We start from the raw sequence: 27,881 nt of genomic DNA, 5'->3' as shown, positions 1-27,881 counted from the left end.
ATATTTCCCCAAAACACCCTTCTTTTGTTTAATTTTTCTTTTTTTCTAAATGTAATAATTTTGTATTATTATTCTGATTTATTTTATCTTATTTCACATGAAAAGCACCCCATGTTCTATTTTTGTGTTCTATAATTTCATTGTAAAAAGTGGAAAAGTTGGTTCACTTGATATTTGTATCTAACTAAGTATGTTTATGTAAATGTCTGAGTAAAACCAAATAAATGAAAAACAAAATGAAGAAACTCGTTAAAATGTACAACACAGGACACAAAAATGGCTTAAAAGTGTTTTAATATCTCCCCTTAATTTTTAGGCAGCACTACAAAGACATTCAAATAATAAAGGACAGACGTTCACACTTTTAAACAATACAAAATAGACTTCCTTCAGAAATAAAGCCTACTTATATATGATGCTCTTGATAAATGAAAATCAAACTAAAAACGGCACAATAATAATTTCTCAAGTCCATCTTTTAAGCCAAAGAGTTGTGCAACTGTCCCTTCCCCCGTCCTACATCTTTGTGAAATTATATCATTACAATATTAACCTGACGTAACTCAAATGTTCCCCTTTCTCTGTAACACACAACATGATGCAGGCACAAAGGAAGAAAGTCAAAGGACTACTTGATCATTACAGTAGGTATTCAGTCTTATTTCTCGGATTAAAGCGTCTCTCTTCTGCTAACCATATTTCTGGAAGAAAAAAGATTACTAGGCATATTATTCAAATGATAAAATTATGGCTGCATACAGTAACATTTTCATTTCTTTAAGTGCTTCATTCCCTCAGCATGCTACAGACTGTGCAACATAAGACTTCTCTCTTTCCTCAGACAGATTCAGTCTCCAGTGTGACCTCTACAGAAAAACCACACATAGCAGAGCTTCTGTGTCTTTTCTCGCTAAACCTTAATGACGTATTTTCAAGGGGAAGTTATTTTAGTGTAACCTTGTTTTTAAGGTGTGATACAACTTTTCTTTCTCAAGTTTTCATAATATATGAGGAGGAAATGTTGAAACACTACGTTACTATTCTATTATTAATGTGTCATCTTAGGCACAATGAACATCACAGTACTGTATCTACGTGCTGTAGATCCTGTCAGTCTTCCGTAATCTTTCTCACAGTTTCGAAACTTCTAAACTTAAATCCCCATCTTTTTTTTTTTGTTTAACACCATCATCAGTTCAGCAGTAGAGTTCAAACTCCGCTGGAAATAAAGCTTAAGGTGCTGATGATTTAACTGGAGGCTTTAACGTCATAGAAAACAACACAACTGTAGTTGACGGTGGCGGTTTAACTAGTGTAAATAAACAGGGGGAGGGATGGTCAGTAGTTAGTGTGCAATTATACTGAACTGGAATGATGCTATCAGTCATTTTCATGATTTTTATTGAGTCAATTTTCTCTGCCCACTTTAAAAAGACACTAAATCTGCGGGGGAATCACTATACGAGAGAAGGATTTGCAGTCTCAAGCTTCAGTCTCCTCCCAACACATCACTCCTCATAATTCAAGGGTAGACATGTAACATGTACAGTCAGTTATATTCATATGTGTATAGCTGCGTGTTAAGATTGTTTTCAAGATAAGAAAAATTTGAAAGTTGTGACATTCTACCAGTCTCTAAACTAGCAAACGCCTCCGCTCTGGAGGCAGAGGTCAAGCGCTCTCTGCTTCTTCCTTCTTGTCTTTTTTGCCCTCCCCCTCCCCTTCGCCCGTTTCGCTGCCGTCCCGTCGACGCTTGCGGTTGCGAGCGCTGGCCTTGGACGCCGGCAGAGACTCCATGCCCAGAACCTTGTGGATCTGACGGAAAGCAAGCAGCCGCAGAGCATGCTGGAACCAGAAAAAAACAGGAAAGAGAAATGTAGGTTTGTAGAGTTTAAGGCCTCGCTTTATCATTTTAGATAATTATATTGGCATTTTATTTGATAATTGACAGTATAGAGCCACAGAGGAAACAAGAAGAGAGAGAGAGGGGTACGACATGCAACAAAGGCCGTGGTCCTCTCTCCTTTCCCCTGCAGCAGCTGTCCCTCAGATGCAGACTACCAGCTTCACTGAGGATAACATTTTAATGGTATACTATGCAGGATTTTCCTTAAAAAAAACAATGTATAATCCCTCTCAATCATCACTTATGACCCACTAGAAGTGTGTGGCAGTGTCTGGATCTGCAGAGACTCTGCCCGCTGCCTGGATTTTTTATTTTATTTTATTTTGCTGTGATCGGGATGTTTCTGGGCGTTAGCCTTTGGGCACTGGGTGTGTTACGTGTAGCCCTCACACATGAGCAATAACGCATCCAAGAGGAAGTCACGAAACAGACACAGTGCAGAAAAAAATTAAATATAGTAGTGAGGCGAAACGCCAAGTGGACAAAACTCGTTCATAAACAAGAGTGAATCTGGGGTTGGCTTTTACTTTTGCTGCCGTATGTGATGATACAGGTGGTACACTGGGCTGTGTTCTTGTAACCGCGTTCACCTCTGGTGTCGTTGAATCGGAAAGAGGGGCCAACTTTGAATGTTGTATTTACAAACAGTAAAAGACAATTCCTACATAGTATGTAATTAAAAGTCCTCTCTTTCCTCCTGTGACCGTTAGTTGATGCGGATGTCACCAAGTATCAAACACTGTTGAAATTAAATTTGCGTATGCCGGTGGTAGTTACACAAATAACCCTCTCACCAAGATCTTTAGTTAAATCACCATCATCTTTACCCAGAGTTTAATACTGGCTCATAGTGTCCTGTTATACTGTCACTAAAGTGAATCCAAACCTTCCAGCCAATCAGAATCTAGACTTTTCAGGGGCCATGACATGAATGCTCTGTTTGGGTACCTGTGCGCTGGCAGTTATGTCCTCTCTGGCTTGAAGCATCATGCTTTCCAAAGCATCTGTTGTGTCTTTCTCACATGGGTCCATCAACCCTGGTCCATCTGAGTGAGGGGAGGAGAAACAAGTTAAACATGTAAATGTGATAATGGAAGTTACTTAATCAGAGGCAGAAAATAGTGAATCATTCTCCTTTCAAAAGGTTCAAGTTTGACACAAGCTGTTTTTTTAGCATGAGGGGGGCACAGTAAATAAGAAAAATGTCTCCGAAATAAAAAAAACGACATGAAACAATTAATCCTTTTCTGAAAGTTCTGTATCCTGTGAAATAATCTACTTATTCACATCTCATTAACATGTACATGTATCTGACCTGGTAGCAGGATGCCAGTGGAGATGCACTCAAGGACTCGGCGCATGGCCTCTCCTGGGCTGAGCGGGCCTGCAGCACTGCTGATCACTTTCTCCACCAGCAGCTCCATCGCCTGGAGGGAATAACACACAGAGGGAAACCTCTTGAATAAACCCTTATAGGTACTCCTCTACCTCACTTGACTCTCCATAAAACATCTGGTCACAATATTTGGTGTGAATAAGCCATCTCCTCACACAAGATACGGATACAGCATTGATTCAGCACAAATAGAGCTATGAATGTTTGTAAATATACGTTTTATGTTATTGTTCTCTCATAACCCGTGTTTCCATTCATTGGAGCAAATAAACTCAGCTACAGTGTAGTTTGGTCATAAATCTGTGCTATAGGCTACGCAAGGCTATAATCCACCAGTAAACTGAGTACAAGAAGTAGAGGTTGTGAACCAGAAACAAAACAAGTCAGTTTGGTCATCTAACCATCTACATTAGATTCAATTGGGCAAGTTTAAATTGTTCTTTCATGTCAGCTATTAGTGACCTTTTTTCATGCTGTCTGGAGACAAAGACAAGCATTCGCACTTTATGGGAATATCCGAGAAGACGCCGTCATGTCAGGTAAATGTCCACTACATCAGAATTTATTTGGCAAAGGCGTTTCCATAACACATTTAGCGCATCAACTCTTTTTCGACAAACAAAGCTATTGACGGACATACAAAAAGAGGACAGAAATTCCCCAAAAAATATTAGTTAAAATGAAACATACTACAATGCACGTGCTTGCAGAGATGAATATTTTATAAAACCTCACTAGCAGCTTCACACCACACCAAAAAAAAAGAAAATAGGTCAAAACATGACTAATAAGTCAAAACATAAGAGACTGTTATTGTTGAAGCCTCTTACCCAGCCGGGCATCTTCCCCCAGGTGGGAACCCGCTGACATAAATCTCTGAGCACCCGAATGATGATCACACAGGACTGCAGCCCGTTGGCACGAGCCTTCAGAAAGGAAGGGAAAAAAACACATCAATGACAATGTCACTATAAAATATAACTGCTGACTTTAAAATTATGTATTTGAAAAACAAAAGGCAAAGCAAAAACATTTATGATTCTACTCAAAACTCAAGTAGAACTGAAGTAGAAATCCTAATAATTAGAGATCTATTAGAGACACCCTTGCTGATTTTAGAACAATTTGAAATCAGTCCTTACAAGAATTCTGTGGTCATTATTTTGTGGCTTTTCTTACAACGAAATAGGAATAATCTCATAATGCCACATTGGTGAAATAAAGTGTTTTCTGTCTTCTGTAGAACCACAGATGGCAGAATCCTAAGTAACGTCTGCTTACAAAATGAAAACCCCATTTGTATTGTTTTAACACAAATTCCCACTGTCTGTTTTTCACCTAAAAGGAAGTGAGATCAGTTCATTCAAATTCCCCCAATCATCTACTTCTGTAATATAGTACAATACACATTTTTAAATAAATATATCATAAATATCTCATCACAAATTATAGACCTTTTTAGGACCAGTTTGACATGCTTGTGATGTATATACCTGAAACCATTTGGCGTGACGGAGAGAAGCCAGGTATTCCAGACATTTCCTCTTATTCAGAAGATCAGTCGGTTCCTTTTCAGCTACACCTGGTGGAGATAACATGCACCAGCTCAACAGTCAAACTAATGCAAAAACCCAAATGATGACTGCAATACATAGCAAGTGTTGTTACTGTTGATGTGCAGTCGCTGATCAGGGATGAAATTCTAAAACGCTCATGTTGATCTGATATGACGGGACATTTCCTTGAGTCCTTAAATACTCTTCGATTGTTTGTTTCAGTTTGTTTTGTGTCAGAAAAATAATGAGGGGAAGATATGAGAGAAAATGAAAACACTTGACCATCAAGTAAAGACTACAGTGTTTCTATGTTTTACAGATGTATTCTTTGGAGTGGAAAGTTACAGAAACACATGCATAAAAAAGAAGGAAATCCAAGACATTCAGAGAGAAGGGTGGTGGAGTTCAATTTTTAGTTTAAGGTGACTAAACCATATAAGCCCTATTGAGTTTATAGTGACTTCAAATTTGGACCCCATTATCTGCTGGAGTGCATCTTTCTCTAGAGAGACGTATTGACTTGTCAAACATACTGTAGATGGGTGTGACTAATAAAATTAATTATGTGTTTCCGTGCTAAGGCCATGGTACTGAGCATGCTGGTTCACTGGTGTGGCTTTACTGGATAAGTCAAAATGTCTTCTGAGAAAGGCGCATTAAAAACTGTTTTATCATATGACGTCAAACCCGTTTCCTTATCATGACACATATTTCCTTCTTACGACACATATTTCCTTCTTACTATAATAGTGCTGCAGGAATGAGTCCTAAAACACCGAAATGAGTTAGCATTTTTAGTACTTCCAGTTCCCTCGTCTCGAAGTCAGAGGGTTTTTATTTAGATGCCTGAAATAAGGTCTGTGGTTAAAACAAGCTGAAGAGATTTTAACATTTTGTTCTATGACATAAAATACATCAATAAATATCCCCACTCATGAATTTTGAAGCCTTTAAGTGTCTTAAAAAAGGCGGTTGCTATCAAGTGGCTAAATGAGACTACTAAAAACCATCACGCCGACTTGTCCGCCTTTACAGCCTCTTTGTGTATACTCGCGCTCATGCGACCGTGGTGTAGGCATTTAGATTTTTTCAATAGGTTTTGGATTATTGCAGAAAATAAGCTCTGTGGCAAACACACGTTTACGATACACATTTTGTTCAGCAAGATAATCTTCACAAATGAACACCACTATGATTTTTGAAGTGCGAATGCAATCGCCAGAAGTAAAAAGCTAACGTTAGGCTATAAATGAACCGCGGTCATATGAGCGCGAGACATATAAAGGCTTCAAAATTCACAAGCGGGATATTTATTGAATGTATTTTATATCGTAGAACAAAACTTTAAAATAACTTCAGCTTGTGTTAACCACAGACCTTATTTCAGGCTTCTAACTAAAAACCCACTCAAAAAACCCACTGACTTCCAGATAAGGGAACAGTGTTAACATGCCAACTCATTTCGGGGTCTTAGGACTCATTCCTGTAGCACTCTATTGAGTCCCATCTTTTGATATTTTTCCCCCACAATGTTTATTAATAAAAATAATCTATATCATGTAGAATTTGGCTTCCTACACTCCACTAAGTCCTTTTATACATGGGGATCTCTAATCGTGTAATACACTGTTGAGCTGTTCACATTAAGACTTGTACAATTTCCTTTTGATAAACTCAAACTGAGTGTTGTGGATTTCCTCTTTTTGCCTGACTGAAACTGTTTCAGCAGCTGAGCTTCAGATTAAAAAAAATGTATTTTCTACAGCTGTTGATCATGTAACATGGATTTTATCCCTTTGGAAATGCTCCTATTCTACATCAAATGTTTTTAATTGGCACTACTTTGCATAGATAACAATGGTTTCCATTACTCCTCTGTAATTATGTTTAAAAGGAAACTTCTCAAGTAGATAAAGGCACAAGAGCAAAGATACTTCTTTCCCTCCATATTTTAAATACAATATCAACATCAAAAGTCAAAAAAGGAAAGTGAAGTCATCTATATGGCAAAGCCCCAGATTAACTTAATTAGTAGTAATAAAAATGGGAGAATACAAAGTTATTGTTGTTTATAAAATAATGCTTGTGTCTGTGTTGGATTTAGATGTTAATGAAATAGTTTGAGGACAAATTTAAGACACATTTACAAGTGTAAAGTCACCTAAAAATGACAGATATGTCCAAAACATTCAATGTAATTACTGACGACTGCGATGAGGTAATCTTTCACAAGATCAGCCTCGGGGCTTTCCACACTTCTATGTTCACTAGAACTGTAGCAACAACAAAGGTCATTAGTTCAGGGGAAATACATAACAAAAACAAAGCCACTTTTTTGAAGTCTACACTACCATACCACTTAGAATCAAAGACCCATATTTATCATGCCTCTGAGAGAGGGCAGTTTTGATCTAGCAGCGGCTGAGCCCCTCTGATGATAGCAAACAAGAGGGGTCCTCCTCTACAAAGCTTAATAAACATGGGCAACCTGCTTCCTTTTAAAGTTTCTATTCTTAGTGGTATGTGAGCAAGTGTGGTCTTCAGATCAGCCATCGGCTTGCCTAGGTCTGCTGATACAGAAGTAGGGGCACTGATCAACAAACCCAAACAAAATTGAAAAAAAAATAAAAAACAACGGCCACAGAAAACATTTCTACCATGTTTTCCAAATGGGAAAAAAAACACATTAAAATATTGACAGTTATTGGAGCAGAGGCCTGTACTACGAAGCCAATTCAACATACCCAGGGTATCTTCTCGTTATCTGGCTTAACTTACCCTAACAACCATGATCATGCTAAGCGCCCGTACGACGGTGGTTATCAGCTCGGTAAATCAATCCAGGGTTTCTCAATCTGGCTATGAGCGCGTTCACATGAAAGGGGCGGTGTTTGCAGCTTATCACCAATCACAAACACGGACAAGTCTACGGCATAATTTACAAACAAAGAGCAAACTATGATATTAAAGAAATACAAAGAAGTTAAACACATAATCCGGACTGTCGGTAAAACATTTGATTCCAAAGTTTCACACCGTTGCGGTTGTAACTGAAAGAATGAGACTAAAATATTGTCAAACACGCTAGAAGAATACACAAACATACATACTTGTAATTATATTCAGATCTATCATGCCCTAGATGGGGCAGTGATATTATAAACCTATTAATTTATGCATTCACACAGTCGACGATTTTTTGCCAGCTGTCTTATCTGCATTTGTCAGTTTAAACTGTGTTGCTTTTAGTCTGGATTATGACTTAAACTTCTCCATATTTGTGTAATGTTATTTAACGATTTGCGTACCGAGCTCTGTTTGGTCAGTAGGCGGTGCTTTTATACGAGTTGATCTCTTATCTGGAAAATAACCTGCTCCGGAGCAGGTTAGCTGTTCAGCATCAGTTACCATGGCGATCTACCCCGGTAAGAAGTGAACCACCGTCGTAGGACTGAAAACCCTGAAGGGTTAAACCTGAAGTTACCTAGCTAACCCCAAATCCTGCTTCGTAGTACAGGCCTCAGGCGGAGGAGTGTTTGCAACACAATGATCTGGGAAATTACCTTTATTGTTGATTGAGAAGGGGAAGCAATGACAATGGATTTACTAATGTCATCTTACTATTTCAATACTGATCATTGTGTGGCAATAAAATGACACTCCAACACCTCTTCATCGATAATGCCACAGTGTGATGCAGGGATGAGAGATGAGGGAATGGGAAGTCACTGGACCTCAAAATCCCCTCAGAGGTATTGTGACCAGAATGCAACAAGAAGCAAAAACGTTTCACAAGTCTAAAAATAAGGATATTTGTAAAAAATAGTATCACAATTTGAAGCATTTCATCCCTGGGCATTATCCGATCATCATCTTCAGTCTATTGTGTCCCAAAGGTTTCATCTGAGCATGTGTTCACAAGATAAACACACACCCCAGTGGCACAGAAAGGTCGGAGAGCCCGGCTTTTGATTCCCATGTTGTGGAAAAGAAATAAAGAAATTGGGGACTAGTGTAACTGCAAAAAATGGGGGGAATGAAAAAGTGGGACAAATGAATGTGCAAGTTAATTCTTATTTTAGGGGTTAAAGAAAAAAACAACTTGAACGTGGGCTTGGTTAAAAGTCCCACCTCTCGTTTTGTGTAATTTCAGAGCTTTTCAGCCTAAAAATGTAGGCTGCTTATGGGCGGAAGGGTGAAGCAAGGGGTATATATATATATAAGTGTATTACACACATCGCTTACATTTGGTCGTCTGGTACTGAAAGCTTTGGCTTCTCTAACCTTTCTCAGCCGCTTTTCCTGCTGCCTGCTTGTCCTTCTCAGAAGCAGGGTCCTCCCTCATCAGCGGCGAGGTGAGAGAAATGGTCACCTGCATTTTGGGCTCCTTGCTTGAAAATATCACGATGTTCGCCTCCTCGGGGTGAGCCTGCACCTCATACTGATCTTCAGAAAATGTCTGCCGGTTAAAAGGACACTTGGGATTACTCACTACAGAGGAGGAGGGGTGTAGGGGCGAACAATCGCCTGGTTTGGCGAGGTTACAGGGCAATACGGTTATGTTTTTAACCCTGGGTAATGCAATTGTTTTTTGTCAAGGTACTTCCCTTATTTAAACAGGGTTCGTGACATTACCATAAATAATATTTCTCAACAAAATCTTTGTAATATTTAGGAAAACAATGGGACAGTTTAATAAGAAAAAGCCCCATCTCACTCTGTAGGATTCAGGTGTCATAACCAGGCAGTGAATCTAAAGATCAGTCAAAAGCACCTTTAATGAAACACTCATTACAGCTAAGAGCAGGAGGGAGGAAGAGTGGGGAATTACAACACATCATAACCTTGTATTTGGTGACAACCCTCTGTCTTGTGGAGTTTAAACGGAAATGCCAGTAAATGTAAAAAGTCACATGAGTTTTTCTCTTTAGGCTAGAGGCAGTTCACTCATTTGAGAACATGAAGACATCTCTCCCAAAGCTAGAAACCACACAGTATTGTATTTTTTACAATGTAGTAGAATAAACAGCCTGGAAGTCCTCTAGAACTATAAATAAGAAACAGACTAAACTGATTTATACTAAGGCTGTCAATACATTAAAATATTTAACTGCGATTATTCGCATGATAGTCCATAGTTGATCGCGATTAATTGCACATTTTTTTTGTACAAAATGTACCTTAAAAAGGAAGATGGGAGTGGACAAATTAGCTTTCTTTATGCAAATGTATGTATATATTTATTATTGGAAATCAATTAATAACACAAAACAATGACAAATATTGTCCAGAAACCCTCACAGGTTTTTTTTAGCATAAAAAACAAAAACAAAAACAAATCATAACATGGCAAACTCAAGCCCAACAGGCAACAACATCTGTCAGTGTGTCAGTGTGTCAGTGTGCTGACTTGACTATGACTTGCCCCAAACTGCATGTGATTATCATAAAGTGGGCATGTCTGTAAAGGGGAGACTCATAGGTATCCATAGAACCCATTTTCATTCACATATCTTGAGGTCAGAGGTCAAGGGACCCCTTTGAAAATGGCCATGATAGTTTTTCTCGACAAAATTCAGCGTAAGTTTGGACCATTATTTAACTTCCTTCTCGACAAGCTAATATGACATGGTTTGTACCAATGGATTCTTTGGATTCCAGTTTCATATGATGCCAATATCTTCCCTCTACCTAAAATTGAGCCACTACACCTTATAAATCGCAAGTTGCATTAATGCCTTAAAGAGATAAGTGCCGTTAAAACAAATTTGCGTTAACGCGTTATTATCAAGTTAACTTTGACAGCCCTAATTTACACATCTAACTTTACAGAGTGGCAGTTGTGAGCCAGCAAAACATGTGTACTGTATATCTACAGAAAGCTAAAATGACAGAGTCAACTCTACATATTTTACTGTTAATCAGAATCATTAATACATGTGTGGAGGACAAACTGCTGTGTTGTTTCTGGCTGTGGAGGACAGCTCTACATGTTCCCCAATGATATATGAGCTGCTCTAGCATATGAGAGAAACTCTAGGGTGAAGTGATTTGAAGTGGACATTTTTTTCTGTGTTTGTATTTTAGTTGCTAACACGTGGGAGTACTGCAATTACTACGTCACAACGGTTTGTTTTATGAGTGGAAAACTTCTCGTTCCCATTCTATTTGTTACATAACTATAAAACCTTTCAGTCCCTCAGCATCCAGCTCTTGTGACACAAGTCATAAGGCAGTGGATGACTATTTCCTCTTTTTAAAGAGCATCTGACAACATGATATTTAACAAACTACTGATAAAACTGGCAAAGGAAGCTTTTTCCTGCCATTTTTGACAGGATTTATAGTTTGTCTATATGCTCCCACACCCAGGTGTATGTCATGAAATCCTATGATTATTTAACTTTAAATGTAAGAATGTCAGTGTTGTGAATTCCAAGTTCACCACAATTCTTCCCTCCCTCAACCTCAACCAATGTCCTAAATTAGCCGGCGACGTTTTCTTACCTCCAGTTCTTTGGGCAAATGCTTGGCGATGTTCTTCAGTAAAGAGATGGTGGGTTTCTTAGCAGTCAGCAGGATGAGCTCAACATTTCTGTCCCCACGAAGTAGCAGGCCTTTGGCCAGGATACCCACCCTCATCACGCCTTTTAGCAGCCGTCCTGAGTTCTCAGTACTGTTGAGAGAAACAAACAATTCAGCTGAAGTGGTTTCTTTTGCAGCAATGATCAAAAATAGAGACAGGGGTCATAACGCACATTTTATTTATCAATGGCTTCTATTTTTTAACCTGATCACACATCTGTAGCTCTAATGTATGCGTGTGTATTCTGAATGACATGTGGTACTTGAGATAAAGGTTGTGTTTTCAACATCATTTATAAGGTTGTAAAGTTATACTTCATGAATAAAATCCCCTTTATCCACATAACCTACATCAAAATCCCAGGCAAAGGTATGATACCATTGGCTCATCTCAACGGGGAACTGAAGAGGTTATCTATGCTCTCGCCAAAGCCACCAGATTCCGTTGAAAAAAAAAAACAGTAATTTTACCTCAAAGAACACGGAGGTTGCTGGTCTACCACTGCCTCGATCGGTTAGTTTGTTTGTGTTATTGTGTGACTTTGGTTAGTTAGGTTCACCAAAGTCAAACAACAGCACAAACTAACTAACCAATCAAGGCAGCAGTAGACCAGCAACGCCCGTGTTCTGCAAGGTAAAATTACAGTTTTTTTTCAATGGAGTCTGGTGACTTTGGCGAGAGCATAGATGGGATACAATGGCTTCAGTTCACAGTCGGAAAGGGCTGTCTGATGGCAAGGTAAAACAGTGAAAATATTATAAATATAGCCTACACTTAAAATTAAGTTGTTGTTTTTTTAGGTGGGCCTTTCTTTTAGGTGATAACAAATTATATGTTTTCCTGTCGGCTCCGTCCACAGCTGTACATTACTTTGCTTCCGTGTGGTAACGCCTGTCTGTTTCTCCAAACGGGGCGTGACGACCGTCATCTACTGTAGGTAATACACTGACTATGGATAAGTACCTCATACAACCCAACTTCAAAACACTATCCCTTTAAACTACCTTAATCCTTGTTTTTACCAACATGCCCCCCCCCCCAAAAAAGTGAATTATTTGCCAGAAGTCACTCTTTACCCTTTATCATCTCCTCCTTCAGTAGCAGCGGTTTCAACAGCTGGTGTCTCCTTCTCCAGCAGGGAGTCTGACACTAGTTTTAGGGCTCTCTCAGAGTGGGAGACGATCCTCTGAACAGCCTGCAGCTCTTCCTCTACTGGGTAAATGGTCGAGTGTTTAGCCATGATGTGACGGTCATCAGGAGAGTCTGGCCGACGCACACACGTCTTATGAGGGAGGAGGGAATGAAGTGATTGATCACACATGGATTTAAGTCTCAGTGAAAGTTTGTTTTTAGTTTTTTCATACAAAAAACTGCAATTGCGGCTCTCACCAGTAGAGGGGGTACCGGCATACCAGGGCGGCTCATCAACGGTGGAGGAGCCATCCTGCGTCTCTGCTCCCCCCAGTACATCTGCTCCTCCTCCATCCTCCTCCAGTACATGTCCTCCTCATATCGCCTGCAAGAGAGGCGGAGGTTTTTTAATGTCATCATTAAAAGTCATTTACTGCCACAGGGGAATGTTATGGCTGCAATTAACGGTACACATTAGTCCATAAAAAAAAAGCACTTTACCAAAACATTTACTCTGAACTACTGTTGATCCTAAAAGATAATTATTATACAGAGGCTTTGTGTCAAAAGCATTGTGTTGAAGGTACTGGCATTTCCTCTTCTAACAACAATTAAAGCACAGGCCTGGTACGTCAAACATTTCAATGTGCATATTGGAAATTTAGGCCATGTTCACATTACAAGCAAATGTGGCCCAAATCTATTTTTTTTGCTCTCCTGTGACACATATCTGATTTTTTTCAGAGTAGTGTGGATACAGGAATCAGAGTTTTTCCAATCTGATCCTGGCCTCTTTCTTATGTGGTCTTAATCCGATACATATCCGATCAATGGCAATGCGACCGCTGTGAGAACGGTCATATCGGAATTCATGTGTTTTCCATGTTGTACTTCATTGCGCAGGTGCAGATCACTCAGTGTCGGAGCAGTCCGTTGAAACTACAGAAGAAGAACCTCTCTCTCCACAGAACTAGTCACATTTATTCACTTTACATGGAGCTAAAATTTCTATCGAATTATGTTAAATCATGTTTCCCGAATGAGTTAGTGTCTGTTTATGAGTCGTAATAAATCATAAACAATTTTTGTAGAAGGAGTAGATGTTTACCGGTAAGCTCGGCTCCGTTGAATTTATCAATATGTCAACAGAGGATTTCCTCCGACAGTAGGGAAACAGTTGAAGACTTTGTTTGCTTCGTCAGTCATTTTAAATTTTAATTAACTTATCAAACAGACTTTTCACAATTCACTCAGTTTATCTGATAAATTTGTCATGTTTCACAAAGCAGAACACTGATTTAATGAAATTACATGTTAATTGCGTGGATGTGCTGACTGGCGGTGTTTCGGGATGTCAAACAGTAACATTACACATCTTACTTTAGTTTATTTAACTTAGTTCCCAGAAGAGCTGTTGAAGTTAAGTATCAGCCGAAATGAAAAGCCTTTATTTAGGAGTCATACAGCGTCATATGTTATTATTTAGGAGTATCATCTATGTAACGGAGGAACCCAAATCTGTTAAATAGAGCAATATGCTAACATTCACACTGATGTCAGATATGGGTCACTTCTAACATGAAAGTGAACAGTCGAGGCAGAAAGATCAGATCTGGGCAAAGAAAAATCAGAATTGAGCAGTAAACCCTGAAATGTGAACGTAGCCTTTCTCAATTAAGAGCGTAATCAGGGTGTACAGTTTTCATGATAAAATCCTCACAACTAATTTGATAAATATGACTTCCTCTGGCAGTTGAGAGACTGTATTTTAACATATATGCAAGAAAGCTGATGCGATTGACAAGAAAACAGGAAAAGAGTCAATAAAATGACCAAGTGTACATGCGTCAGACTAAACACCCAGCTGGCCAGCTTTAGGACTCCCCCTCTACTGATATCACCTATATGAATTTATCTTCCTCATCTTTCCATTTTTAGTCTATTCTGTGCCAACCAAGGAAATGTGCAAATGTAACATCAGAGTGTGAAGAAGTTAAGGTTACTAACTTTGGCCACGAGTCTGACCTCATCTCCATGTGCCAGCGTTGCTCATCGTCTCTCTGTCTCTTCAGCACCGCCTTCTGCTTCTGCTTCTTCAGCTTGCTCTCCTGCAGCTTCCTGGCCCGGTTACTGGGCTTGATCTCCACAGGAAGCTCCGGATTCACTTTCTTCTACAGAGACGAGGACAGAAACACACGTAAAGGGAATGTAACAAGAATGTAATGAAAGTCAGTACAGATGGGAACCTGCAGATTAAATTAAAAATAATCTTTTTCTTTCCATTTGGGCTTCCATCCACTCCAAGCTGGCATTTCTACCCCTCAAAACTGAGCCTTTTTTTTCTTTAAAAAAAGCAACCTTCAGAGACAAGATGAAGTCTTCCTCTCATAAGCTACTTTAAATAAAGTATTTGTATGTCTGTCAAACCAGTCCATCCATTCAACCTCACTCCTTGACAGATAACGGCTGGAATGTCGCGTTTTGTTGCGGTCCAACCTGTTTTTAGAAAACTATCTGCTGTGAACAAAACCCTGCTTCACAGTTCATGTTATCTAAAATACCAAAAAACGTTGAAAGAATGCATCTCAACCCTGTTCATTGTGTCTCTCTGGATAACCAGTCAGACAGGAATCAGCTCAGTGAACTTTCTTACCTTGTACTGGAGTCTGTGCCTTCTTCCTTTCAGGTGCATGTCTTTAGCATTGGGGTCGTTAAAGCTGCACTCACACAGTTTACAGTGGAATCGAATCACTTTGCCGTCATCGTTACGGACCTGAAACAGACAGACAGTTGAGGTAAATACACACAATGCAGGACAACGAATGCAACATACATGATCTTTTACTGTAATTACAAGAAAAGGAAACAAATGATTTGATATAGTACTATCCAGAAGTACAGTAAACTCTTATTGGAAGACTTTTTACATATATATATATATTTTATTTTATTGTATTTATTTATCTATGTAATTATTATTATTCTTTTTGTGTGTTTTGTTTAGCTTTTCTTTTTTTTATCCTTAATCTTTTCCTTGTTTTTATTCCTGTTATTGCTTTCTTCAATTTTATTTCTAATTTACAATCATTTTTACGTTTTCCACAATAAAATGTAAAAAGAATGACATAAGTATCAATAAAATCATATGTAAAAATATTATAATAATCGTAGAAACTTGAAAAATAGATTTTTTGGTCTGATGCAAATACTAAAGTACAAATTTGGTTTAAAAAAATAATGAGATCAATCTTTACTGCAAGTAGAGTACTTTACAGATACTACTTTACAGATTACAAGACAGTATTCATTTTAAGACCTTACACAAAACATCTGATACACTGTTAACTCACATGTTGTTTACTACTGTAAACAATTGAGACCTTTGAACAAAGTATATAAAAATTAAACTGTTCCTAAAATTACATCGAACCATTTTTTACTTTATACAGTGCTATAACGTTTTGTAAATTTGCATAATAACCAACATATGTCAGTCCTCCAATATACTGATTGGCAGATGGACATTGTTCTTCTCATTTCCTGCTTACCTCCTCTACGTAGTCATGTCCCACTGGCTGGATGTCTCCCTGGCCTCCAGCTCTGTCACAGTCCTCATCGTCACTCTGAAGGTCCATTCTCTGAACTGACTGCTGCATGGGCTCCTCCACCACCTTGGCAGCCACCACCGCCGCTGTCACTGCAGCTGCTGGAGCACTGACATGCTTGTTGGCTATACGGCAGGAGAGACAATATAAATTAGAGAGTTCATTTAAGGAACGCTTATATGCCTCAACATCTATTTCTGGTCTAATTTCTAGTTCTAGTTCTATTCCACAGGTTAATAAATAACCACTGATAAACTACCATTCAAGATTACATCTTGAAAAGCATTTTTGTCAAGATTGAAAGGAGTAATAAAGTTTGCCGTCTTGGTATTGGAGCAGTAGTTATTCATTATCAAATGGATCAGATGAGGGAGAGAAACATCTCTAATCATCTACGTAAACAACAAACAACAAACTTACAAATGACAGTTATTTTGGAAGGAGCTGGTTTCTTGACTGGTGCCGTTTTAGCCGTGGCGTTTACTGACACCTGTTTGGGCGTCACAGTGGGAGTTGAAGTGGTTGAGACAGAGGCAGAAGTGGATGTGGAGACTGGAAGTTTCCCAGCCGTCGAGGTTGTGATAACTGGAGCCGAATTTACCAACACTGGCTCGGTGGAAGGTATAGGCTTGCCCAGCTTGGTGTGAAGTTTCACCACCTTTCCAAGAGACAGAGGGAGATACAACCATTTAAGGCTGCCGATACTTAATCCAAACCCAAATCCCTGAGGCGGGTTTTGTTCCAAGACTTGGCAGCTCACATGGAACATCACATGAGTACACCACAGTCATGTCCAATAATGAAAGCGTGTTACAACAATATATTCTACAGCTTTATTTTCTTAAACAACATTTAAACACTTGAAGATAAAGACAAAAGCATCACGGCTGTGCTAACCTTCTGGTGTTTGGCCCCACGGATATGGGCAGCGTAGGCATCCACTCCGGTGCAGGAGACGTCACATAGCTCACAGCGTAACTGAGTCTGGACCCCTCTGGGCCCGTTGCTGGCCCCCGTCTGCCCCCCAGATTTAAGGGCAGCTTCCTTTTTCTTGTGCTTCTGGCCCTCAAGGTGCTCCCGGTACGTCTGATGCAGTAAATCAAACCAGTTAGCAAGATGCAGCTTCCAAATACATATACAAAAATAGTGTATATGCACATCTGTTACTTTTCACTGTTTTTTATTCTGTTAATGAGATAAACTCAGTATGTTTTTTTTATTTAGACATTAAAACATGTACTCTGGTTCTAAATGTTAATTTTGTAATGTGTTTGTTCCTGTTTTTTGTATTAGTTTGTGTTATTCAAAGCTCTGTAATGCACAACACAATAAAGCTTTTACGTTAAAAGCTTTCTATAAATACAATCTTCTCCCTTGTCATTATAAACTCCTACCTGAGGGCCTGCACAGCTGATCTTGCAAATGTCACAGTAATGGAGCTGGGGCTGCTTGGGAGGCCCTTTGGGCTTCTGCAGCTTGCTCTGGTGAAACGTGGGCTTTTTGTAAGTGTTTACAGTCGGAGCTGTCACCATGTTGCTGCCCGAGTTGCTCCAGGAGGAGCTCGTCAGTTGCTTAGGTGGCGGCTGGATGGGGGGCTGGGGCTGTTGCGGCTGCTGGGGCTGCTGAGGTGGAGGCTGCGGCTGGTTGAGAGACTGCTGGGCCGGCTGGTAATAGGAGGGGGTGGATGTGGAGGTGTAGCCAGTTGAGTCATAACTGGGGTAGCTAATGCCTGAGGAAAAGGAGGAAAAAGAGTGAGGACAGAAAAGCATACAAGATATGGGTCACTTATCAGTCAGCAGTCATGCAAGAAATAAGCGGCACTGCAATTTCACCAGCATCCAGAGGTCTAACAAGACGGATAAAGCCAATCCCCAAATCGTCTTTGACAAGTGTCAAAACAGGTAATAAGAGGCTTAGCTTGAATTAGCAGCAAGGTATTAACATTTGTATACACCTGTCTTTGCCACTCAGAATCAGCTCACATCTTTGTTCTCCATCACAGACACTCTTCGGACTCTCTTGGGTTTAGAAATTTCTCATCCAACTAAACATCTGTGACACAAGGCGAATACTTGATAATCACAAGAATCAGCTAGCACTTATTACTCAAGCTCAATATGCATTCATTCACTAAAGGCAGAGTTGGCAGTTAGTTCGCCAGCTACAGTAGTTTACCAACTAGCACTGCGAGCAGTCACTATGTCACCAAGCATCTAGAAACAAATATTTTACAAAGTTGCACTGATGAATTTCGCTGTGACACTTTCTGGTATGATCAGACCTTAAAGGTACAGTGTGTAGGATTTGGCGGCATCTAGTGGTGTGGTTGCAAATTGCAACCAGCTGTGTACCCCTTCGCTTACTCTTCCCCTTCCAAGACTGTGGTAAGGTGAGCTGGCGAGTGCAATACCGTGGTGACGCTGTTCGCCTTGCTCAGAAGCCAATCCTTACCAAAATAACACTTTAGGAGCAACGGACGTCAGACGACGGCTGGCGGTACCACGGTTTCACAAGCCTGTCGGAGAACTACGGTGACCTTCAGGTAATTTAAAAACATGAAAGGATCTCTCTAGAGACAGTGTTTGGTTTGACCGTTCTGGGTTACTGTAGAAATATGGCGGAGCAACATGGCGGACTCCGTGAAGAGGACCCGCTCCCTATGTAGATGTGAAGGGCTCATTCTAAGTAGGCATAAAAGTTTGCATAAAAACACACAATTCAAATGAGTAGGAAATAAATTATTGTATTTTTATGTAAATCTTTGTTTTGATTAAAAAAATCTTAGCATTAGTAGTTTTAATTATGTATTATAGGCTGCTTAGAGTTAGTGTTAGGAAGTTTAACAGGTCATAATTCCCTCTCGTATATTTATTTTATATCGCTGTGAAAACATCTCCTTCAAACTGTATTTATTCAAGTTTCTCGCAAGCATATTGTGCACAAATATTTCCTTTAGGGATGACTTAAGTTCTTTCTTATCTTATCTCTTGTATTATGTTACCTGAGTAGGTGGTGGCGGAAACAGTGGAGCCAAAGGAGGAGCCGAGGGTGTAGGATGAGATGGGTGTGGGCGGCTGCTGGACACTGGTGGACACTGGGTAGATGTTGTAGCTGGTGGACACAGAGGGGGCCAGAGGCTTCAGGGCCGTTACCTGCCTCTGGGGAGGAGGAGGCTGGCTGTACACGGTGGAGGGGGCTGGGCTGTAAGCGCTCTTTACTCCTACTGATACAGGAAAGGGTGGGGGGCAAAGAGGAGAGAGGGGAGTAGAGGTGAAGAGGAAGGGTATTAAAAGAGATCTGAAGCATCCATCGCTTCCTCTGGGACTGCCTGTCAGAGAGTTTTTGGCAGCGCAGGAAGGATCCTCATTTCACCAGCAAATGAGCTGCAGACACATTCCTCATGCAGTAGATCACATCACATCATCAAATGTGAATAAGAGTAAATCACACCAGGACTGATGACCCACAAATCCCTGAGCAAGACTGAGGTATGTGTCAGTGTACTGCACTGTTAATTAGATCTGAAACACTAGTTATATAACAGTCAACAATATTTTTAGCAAAACTGATATGAACTGTAAAGATTCAGTATCCGCACGCACGCACGCACGCACTGTCGGCGTCTAGAAGACACAGAAGCTAACAAGTTAGCAAGCGGGTAACATAATGCAGTAAATGCAAAGGCATAATGACAGAGGAAATAGATGAGGCCGTTGGGAATATCAACGTTTTTCTCAGACATATTATAAAATTACGAAGAAAAACAATATACAACTAAAGTGACAATATATTCACTTATTATGCACCAAAAAATGAATTTCCATGGCCTCTGCCATTTCTGACAACGTCAACAAACACGTCACAAGAGGAGGGCGTTTATATGGACTCTTCTCGTGAACAAGATAAACACATTTGAAGGCACCATTTGATCAGAGATTTGGGTGTGTTATGCTTGTAGCGGCTAATGTAACCTCGAGTTGCTAGACTCAATCAGAGATGAGGAGCGGACTACAGAGGTCTGGTAAGATCAGTTCTGTTTAACTCAACACCTCCAGATTTTTTTTAAATTTTCAAACTTGCAGTCTTCAGCCCCAACCAACGCTGACTCAAGTGTCATCATTCGAGGCAATTTATCAGATTACGTGCCGCTCCCTATGAATTCACAAAAGGGTTTATACAACTTTTTTCACATATGCAGCAGTATTCCTCAACGGCTGTAAACAGACTTTGATGTCTAAAATCGGTTCTTCTTTAATATTGAATAATCGCTCAGCCCTCAAAATGATTGAAAGTTTGGACGCAACATGAGGGTAAAAATAAACTGACTCACCAGTCTGGTAGTAATTCTCTGTGGGTGTCCTCTGAGCCGGAGCTATACTTGTCTGGTAGTACTGTTTATTGTCATAGGTAGTCACGGCTGCAGGACGCCCGTAGCTGTAGTTGTCCTGCTGCGGTTTACAAGAGAGCATTTCATTCAATGGGAAAGCAGTACATTATAGTTCATAACTGCAGCACGATTAAAAAGTACATATCATATCTTAGTGCCTAAAAGTGACATTGTATGACCCAGAACAAAAGCCTTTACATAACATCCAATGTGACCTCATCGTGCTAAAAGAAATTGAGAAGCAGCAGAAAGCGACTGACCGTTTCCGAGTATACTTGGTACGTTTGTGGGGTGGTAGTGGGCTGCGGGGGTGCCGGGGTGCCTGGCTGCCGGTAGGTATAGTCAGGGGGAGCCTGGTGGGTCTGATAGGTAGGGTAAGGGGCGGTGACCACAGGTCGGGCTGCCTGGACCGGAGCTGGGGAGTAGGATGCAGTCACTGCATGAGCCACAGCTGGAGCCTGCTGGACGCTGTAACTGGCTGTAGAGGGATGGGAGTAGGCCGGGGGAGGCTGGGTACTGAAGGAGACGAGAGGGAAGAGAGAAGGTAAACTTTAACACTGCTTTCAGAGGATATCTTTATGAACATTAAAATTCAGAGACATGTCTACTTGAGGCTTTACTATTGGGTAAAGCGGTTAGAAGTGCAAGAATATATTACCTATGTATACCAGAAGTTTAGTAGTCGATACCAATACCAGTGAAATTCCACAATTCTCAATACCCAATTCGATACCACGGCAGAAAAATAAAGTAAACAATAAATCCCAAGTACTTCAACATCCACTCCTTTATTACCGTTTGCATACTTATTTTTGTTAGGAAGTTAAACAGGTCATAATTCCCTCTCTATTATTTATTTTATATTGCTGTGAAAACATCTCCTTCAAACAACTGGATTTATTTAAGTTTCTCGCCAAGATTACATTTGAACACATCATGATAACGTTAGAAGTTACCTTCATCCAATACTCATCTTTACTGAATAGCATCATAATGTAAATCAATGGCACCTCACGTGTTGAACTCGATACAGCATAGTATCGCGTTATTTTGCGTGGCAATATTGTATTGATACACAGAAGTCAAGTATCGATCTTTTATTCTATAACATTATTCTTAACAATCCGAGGGCCCATCCCGGTCGCTATTCTATTTCTGCTGGCTTGTTGGGAAGAACGCTAAATGATGCTCCAAAGTTACACAAAATTTTGGCAAGGAAAAACTGGCATGACTATTTTCAAAGGGGTCCCTTGACCTCTTACCTCAAGATATGTGAATGAAAACTCTGAGATGAACAGAGTGAAACTGTATCTTATTAGATAAAACAGATGTTGAAAAACTGCACAATTTGCAGTTTAAAAAAAAGTAATACATTGAAATATATCTTATCACAATACTCAGCATATCGCAGGGCTCTAGACTAACTTTTCCACTGGTAGCACTAGTGCTACCAACTTTCTCAGCTGGTCGCACAAGCACATGATTTGGTCGCACCCTTTTTTTTGGGTAACAGTATGGTATTAATCAATGACCTTGCATGCTAATAAATAGTTGTCTTAATTGACATACCCCAGTGAAACATTGACAATGCCTCGGAACTTGATATTTGCAAAATATTTTAACTAACAAGTTTAGAGTTGCCTGCAACGGACGGACCACATTGCCTACAATAAACACACAGCATAGCATTCCCCTCGTACCGCAACCACGGGTACTGTGTTAGCCATTGTGGCTGAAAGTGCTACTTCTTTTTCTTCACCTGTTTGTCAGCCAGTCTCTCCGTGCCTGTTGCACATTCATCATCGGTGGTGTCTGAGTCGGCACCTCTGTTAGACTCTCCCTCACCACCAGCTTACTCCTTCTCTCCTCATTTGTTTTTTTAAAATAATCAACGATATACTGCTTCATAAAAACATAATTATTAATTGTGATTATTTAAATATAATATGTATAATCATAGTACCCTTTCTATTATCTATTTTATATTGCTATGAAAAAAAATAGCATTTGGTCGAAAAACAAGATTTTGCATTGGGCCCCCAGAAAGTTAGGACCGGCCCTGCTAGCTGCGCTCTAAAGTTGGAGGAGCTGCAGGAGATGCTGCCGTCATGAGGAGAGACGCAGCATGTTGGTACGGACACAATTCATTCATTGCAGCCTTGATACCCAAAGGGGACAAAGAGAGGAGTAAGTAAGTAAATAAGTGGTTTATATCAGTAACATGATTTGAGCTGTGGCGGAGTTTTGACTCCTCGTTAACATAACGTTATAACTCACTGTGATTGCAAACGTCGGCTGCCGGCTCGTTAGTGAGCGTTAACTGGTAACGTTACCGTTAACATCCAACAGTCTAACGTTAGCTAACTGTAACGTTACTGGTAACTACTAGAAAGTTTAACTCACTGACTTGAGAATAATTCCCCGTTGACACTGCAACTGTCCTCACATCAGAGGCCGGCGGTATATGTTGTGTGTGTGTGTGTGTAGGTGCGGGACGGATCAGGCGCATACAGTGTGTCTGTGTGTGTGTGTTTATGTTGTCACGGAGGTTTAATCATAACGGTGCGCTACACAAAACGTGCAGTCATTTTCATCATCGTAGGTTTCCACAGAACAGAGGAGAGTGCAGGAGGGGAGAGAGAGGCTGCGCCAGTGAGGAACAAAAAGCACTGCTTTCATCTGCAATATTCAACACTCTTACCGTGTTACCAAAATAGTAATGATCATGCACTCGCAAAATGCGACTAGGTAAAAATTTTACTCGCACACTCCCAAAAAAAGGTCGCATATGCGATCATTTTGGTCGCAGTCTAGAGCCCTGTATCGCAAAATGTTTAAAATCCATAATATCATATCGTGGGGCCTCTGGTGATTCCCACCCCTACGTCATAGCAAACACAACTTCCTTCAAATATATGTATATTTTAACAAGATTAAGAGTCTTCTACTTAAAAAGAGTGGTGCTTTGAGCTAAATGCTAATGTCCGCAAGCTAAAATGTCCCCATTCATTCTGAGGGGGCATGAATGTCGGTGCTCTGTACTGAATTTCATGGCAATCCATCCAATAGCTGTTGAGATAAATCACTTATAACCACAAATGTTAACATCATGGTGACGCTAGAGGAAAAGTCAAGGAAGTCAGTAGGATTCATCATCTGGGCACCATGAATATCTGTAAAAAATGTCATGTAAATCCATCTGATAGTTGTTGAGATATTTCAGTCTGGACTAAAGTGGTGGACCGACCAACCGACTGATAACAAACCAGCAGATCAACATGACTCATGCCGATAGCATGGCTAAAAACAAGCGATAAAAATAGGTAGACAAATTAAATGCTACACATCAACACCCCATCAAAATTAATTAATCGTGGAGGACAAAATTATGATCACTAATATTTTATGATTGACTGAGCAGCACTGCATTGACCTCTGATTAATTTTCATCAGCATACAGAGACAACTCAACAACAGCCGTGTTGTTAGCATGGTTTGGGATGAGGACAGCAGTGGCAACAACATTAGTACCTGATGATATCAGCATCTTTAATAAGCTTTCAGTGTCTGGATGAACAAGAACATGAGAGGGCTAAAATTAAATGACTTCTTAAGGTCATACAATAGCACAGACTCAAAATGCTGTGAGAGTAATCATAACACCATGTTATCTCATAAAATATATACTGGATCCGGTCCACGTAAAAAAACAGTTGCACATTAAAATGTATACAGAAAGCTGTATACAAACTAACAAAGAGTACTAAGAAGGGATTTGGAAAAACCCATTTTTCCCAAAGTTGACTAGTCTGTGCATTGTCCATTGAGTATCTTAATGGTTCCTCTATATAATCACCAGTTCATTATCTCACTGTGGGAAAGAATTTCCAAGATCTAATTATGTAAGTGCCACATGGCATGTCATGAATCAGATATTTCACCCAAAATAAACAGGAAAACTAGGGCTGTCAAAGTTAACGCAATAAAAACGTGTTAACGCAAATTCATTTAAACACTGCTAATTTCTTTAACACATTAACGCTACTTGTGATTTTTAGGTTGTAGCGGGCTCAGTTTTAAAGCTGGAGTGAATACTGGCATCATATGAAACTGGAAAACATGTCATATATCATCATCATGTGTCATAAATAACACTCCAAACTTTTGCTAAATTTTGGCGAGGAGAAACTTGCATGGCCATTTTCAAAGGAGTCCCTTGACCTCTGACCTCAAGATATGTGAATGAAAATTAGTTCTATGGGTACCCGCAAGTCTCCCCTTTACAGACATGCCCACTTTATGATAATCACATAGAGTTTGGGGCAAGTCATAGTCAAGTCAGCACACTGACAAACTGACAGCTGTTGTTGCCTGTTCGGATTGAGTTTGCCATGTTATGATTTGAGCATATTTTTTATGCTAAATGCAGTATTGTGAGGGTTTCTGGACAATATTTGTCAATGTTTCGTATTGTTAATTGATTTAAAATAATAAATATTTACATACATTTGCATAAAGCAGCATATCTGCCTACTTCCATGTTGATAAGAGTATTAAATACTTGACAAACCCTTTGAGGTACATTTTGAACAGATGAAAAATGTGCAAGTAATTTGCGATTAATCGCAATGAAATATTTTAATCGATAGACAGCCCTAAGGAAAACAAATCAAGTTTGGTTGAATGCTTGGCTGTTAACCTACTTGTTGACTGCTATCAAAACTGCAATCAGAATGCCTCAGTCAGTGTTAAATATTTTAAGTTTTTTCAGGGCTCCAAACTAAAGTTTTATATTGGTTGCACTGCTGTTCCTAACTTTTTCATTTTTTTTTCATTTGAATACATCAGCACACTGAATTTGACTGATGTCCTATTTGAATTTTTCAACTTGAAATTTTGGATCTGAATTTGAGAACACTGAAAAATAACATTTTCAAATTCAGCTTCATTCATGTATTCAAATCCATATGTTTTTTTAAGTAAAATATTCATTGGTGTTTAAATGTCAATATTAACTATTCAGTGGCTGTTCAAATTCTTATGTCTCATAGTTGCTTGCAGAATAGTCAACTCCTGATTGTCAGGTTAGTTGGCTTAAGTGCTAGTCAAGAACAAACAAAACAATATCAGACAAAACAGGAAACCTTCAGAAACTGCAGTGAATGATAATTAAAGGTCCCATATTGTCAAAAGTGAGATTTTGGGCATTGGGATTAAACGTGAAATATTGCCAAACAGGTGCGTTTGCTTTTCACTTCAACAATAAATCCTCTGCCTCCTGCTCCTACTACTCTGAGCTGATGGACCAGTTGCGTTCACGGTCAGTATGTAGTGTCCGTCGTCTGACTATAGATTGATAACATGGCGCTGATACGCCAAAATAAACCAAATGGGTCAATTATTTTTATTTACTACTTAAAGGCTACATGCCTCTGTTTTTGTAATGTTCAAATGTTTTTAATAAAAGAGTACGTGTTGAATTACATGGGATTTATTGTTGTTTTGTTTTGTTTTTACCATGGTATCGAATTTGGTATCGAGAATGGTGGAAATTCACTGGTATTGGTATCGACTACTAGATTTCTAGTACCGTGACAGCCCTAATACAGGTATATTCAGACAGACAGTATGAGGAAAAATAACGTGATTTTTGAACATTAATGCATGTAAACATGTTCTAGTAGAAACCCAAAACACAAACATGAACCTGAAAATGAGCATGATATGTCCCCTTTAAATGACTAATATGCTAATTATATATCTGTCAAACTGACAGCCTGAATGATTTAACCTGTCACACAAACCTGCAATCAATGCTATTAAAGAGATATTCTTTTTATTTATTACTTAAAGGCTACATGCCTCTGTTTTTTGTAATGTTCAAATGTTTTTAATAAAAGAGTATGTGTTGATTTACATGGGATTTATTGTTGTTTTGTTGTTTTTTTTACCATGGTATCGAATTTGGTATCGAGAATCGTGGAAATTCACTGGTATTGGTATCGACTACTAGCTTTCTGGTACCGTGACAGCCCTAATACAGGTATATTCAGAGCAGAGCCACCCAGAGAACATGTGATCACCCGGTGGGTCTGCTGAAGGGATTCACTCAACATGTTCACACCAACATCAGTTTAGCATTGGGTCCTAATGCTGTCAAAAAAAACATAATGTCCTTTATCAGTCCAAGTTCAACTACAAAAAGAAATGAAAAACTGGAGTTGCCAGATTTCCAACAGTGATTTATTAGCGGCCGATGGAGGAAAACTGATCTGAGTCTTAAAATGCAGAAAGAGTCAGCTCCTCCTGTTTGCTAGATCTCACCTCCTCTCCTTAAGATGAATTTCCTCTCAAATACAAAGCATTTGCAGACCAACTACACAGCAACTCTTGGGCCCCTTACCTTTACCCCTGAACCTTTGCAAATAATGCATATTTCCACTTTGTGACCAAATGTTTGTATGAGAAAAATAATGTGATTTTTGAACATGACAGCATGTAAACATGTTCTAGTAGGAACCCAAAATACAAACATGAACCTGAAAATGAGCATAATATGTCTCCTTTAAATGTCTAAATGCTAATTATATATCTGTCAAACTGACAGGCTGAATGATTTACCTGTCACACAAACCTGCAACCCATGCTATTAAAGAGATGTGCTGATTAAATGCTCCTTTTGTAGCAGCATGTCGTTATTATTACACATAAGGTGCACACTGTCAGTTACCTAGTAACGTACAGCTACACCTCTTAATCCTAACCGCCGGCCAAAATACCGACCGTTACAGCGGTTAGGTAAACCAACAGCAAGACGCTGGCTATAAATGACATTTTATTTGACGTTAAAGTATTTAAACTGGTCACGTATTGACTCGTCAACATGCTAAAGATGACCATACTGTTGGTTCACCTAATGTCAAGCAGCGAGTCGGCTGGGAATAGAGCTGGCCTGCGAACTCAGCTAGCTAACCGTCAGCTAACCGTCAGCTAACTGTCAGCCAGCCGTTAGCTGACGGTTAGCTGACCGTTACTAGCTAACCGTTACTAGCATGTCAAGCTAGCTTAGCTGTGTTAGCCCCGTCTCACCAAACCCACCAACCACCGAACGTAACACATCGGCGCTGATGATAAATGTCACTCATAACACACGCTGACATTAACCTGCATCGCTTGAATTACCTGTATTGCGGACCGGCACCATGTGTGAAGCCGAAATAATTGCTTGCAGCCATCTTGGCATCTCCAGTAGAGTACAGTAACCGAGCAGACAGACAGCGGTGAGAAGAAGCCTGGAACTCACCGGCAAGATAG

At 39.7% G+C, this 27,881-nt stretch overlaps 1 protein-coding gene across 5 annotated transcripts; it reads right to left on the bottom strand.

The window, feature by feature from the left end:
* Positions 1 to 277: 277 nt before the first annotated feature.
* zfr2 (zinc finger RNA binding protein 2) lies at positions 278 to 27,881 on the bottom strand. Of its 5 annotated transcripts, none has more exons than XM_037769566.1 (19): positions 27,750 to 27,881; positions 20,828 to 21,083; positions 20,511 to 20,628; positions 19,182 to 19,403; positions 17,575 to 17,909; positions 17,078 to 17,266; positions 16,601 to 16,838; positions 16,124 to 16,305; positions 15,229 to 15,348; positions 14,583 to 14,746; positions 12,834 to 12,960; positions 12,521 to 12,726; positions 11,366 to 11,534; positions 9,143 to 9,317; positions 4,796 to 4,884; positions 4,133 to 4,228; positions 3,222 to 3,333; positions 2,855 to 2,952; positions 278 to 1,845 (listed from the first exon to the last, which is right to left on the bottom strand). In XM_037769566.1, exons 1-19 carry the CDS (start codon positions 27,800 to 27,802, stop codon positions 1,672 to 1,674), a joined length of 3,123 nt encoding a protein of 1,040 aa, XP_037625494.1. In that variant the 5' UTR covers positions 27,803 to 27,881; the 3' UTR covers positions 278 to 1,671. The 5 variants fall into 5 exon arrangements, with proteins under 5 accessions (XP_037625494.1, XP_037625496.1, XP_037625495.1 ...); XM_037769568.1 differs by having other exon boundaries at positions 14,601 to 14,746; XM_037769567.1 differs by having other exon boundaries at positions 20,511 to 20,625.

Source organism: Sebastes umbrosus, chromosome 5 (assembly GCF_015220745.1).
Source record: "Sebastes umbrosus isolate fSebUmb1 chromosome 5, fSebUmb1.pri, whole genome shotgun sequence".
NCBI classification, from domain to species: domain Eukaryota; kingdom Metazoa; phylum Chordata; class Actinopteri; order Perciformes; family Sebastidae; genus Sebastes; species Sebastes umbrosus.
The sequence above is the reverse complement of the archived record's forward strand: the minus strand, read 5'-3'. Positions and strand labels throughout refer to the sequence as shown.

Bases quoted from the DNA above. Each gene is read 5' to 3' on its own strand.
- zfr2 (XM_037769566.1), bottom strand. From the start codon at position 27,802: ATGGCTGCAAGCAATTATTTCGGCTTCACACATGGTGCCGGTCCGCAA. The intron at 12,961-14,582 runs GTTAGTAACCTT...CCTCTCTTGCAG, and splicing joins AGGTCAGACTCGTGGCCAAA to GCGATATGAGGAGGACATGT. The intron at 2,953-3,221 runs GTCAGATACATG...CCCCTCACTCAG, and splicing joins CACTGGCATCCTGCTACCAG to ATGGACCAGGGTTGATGGAC.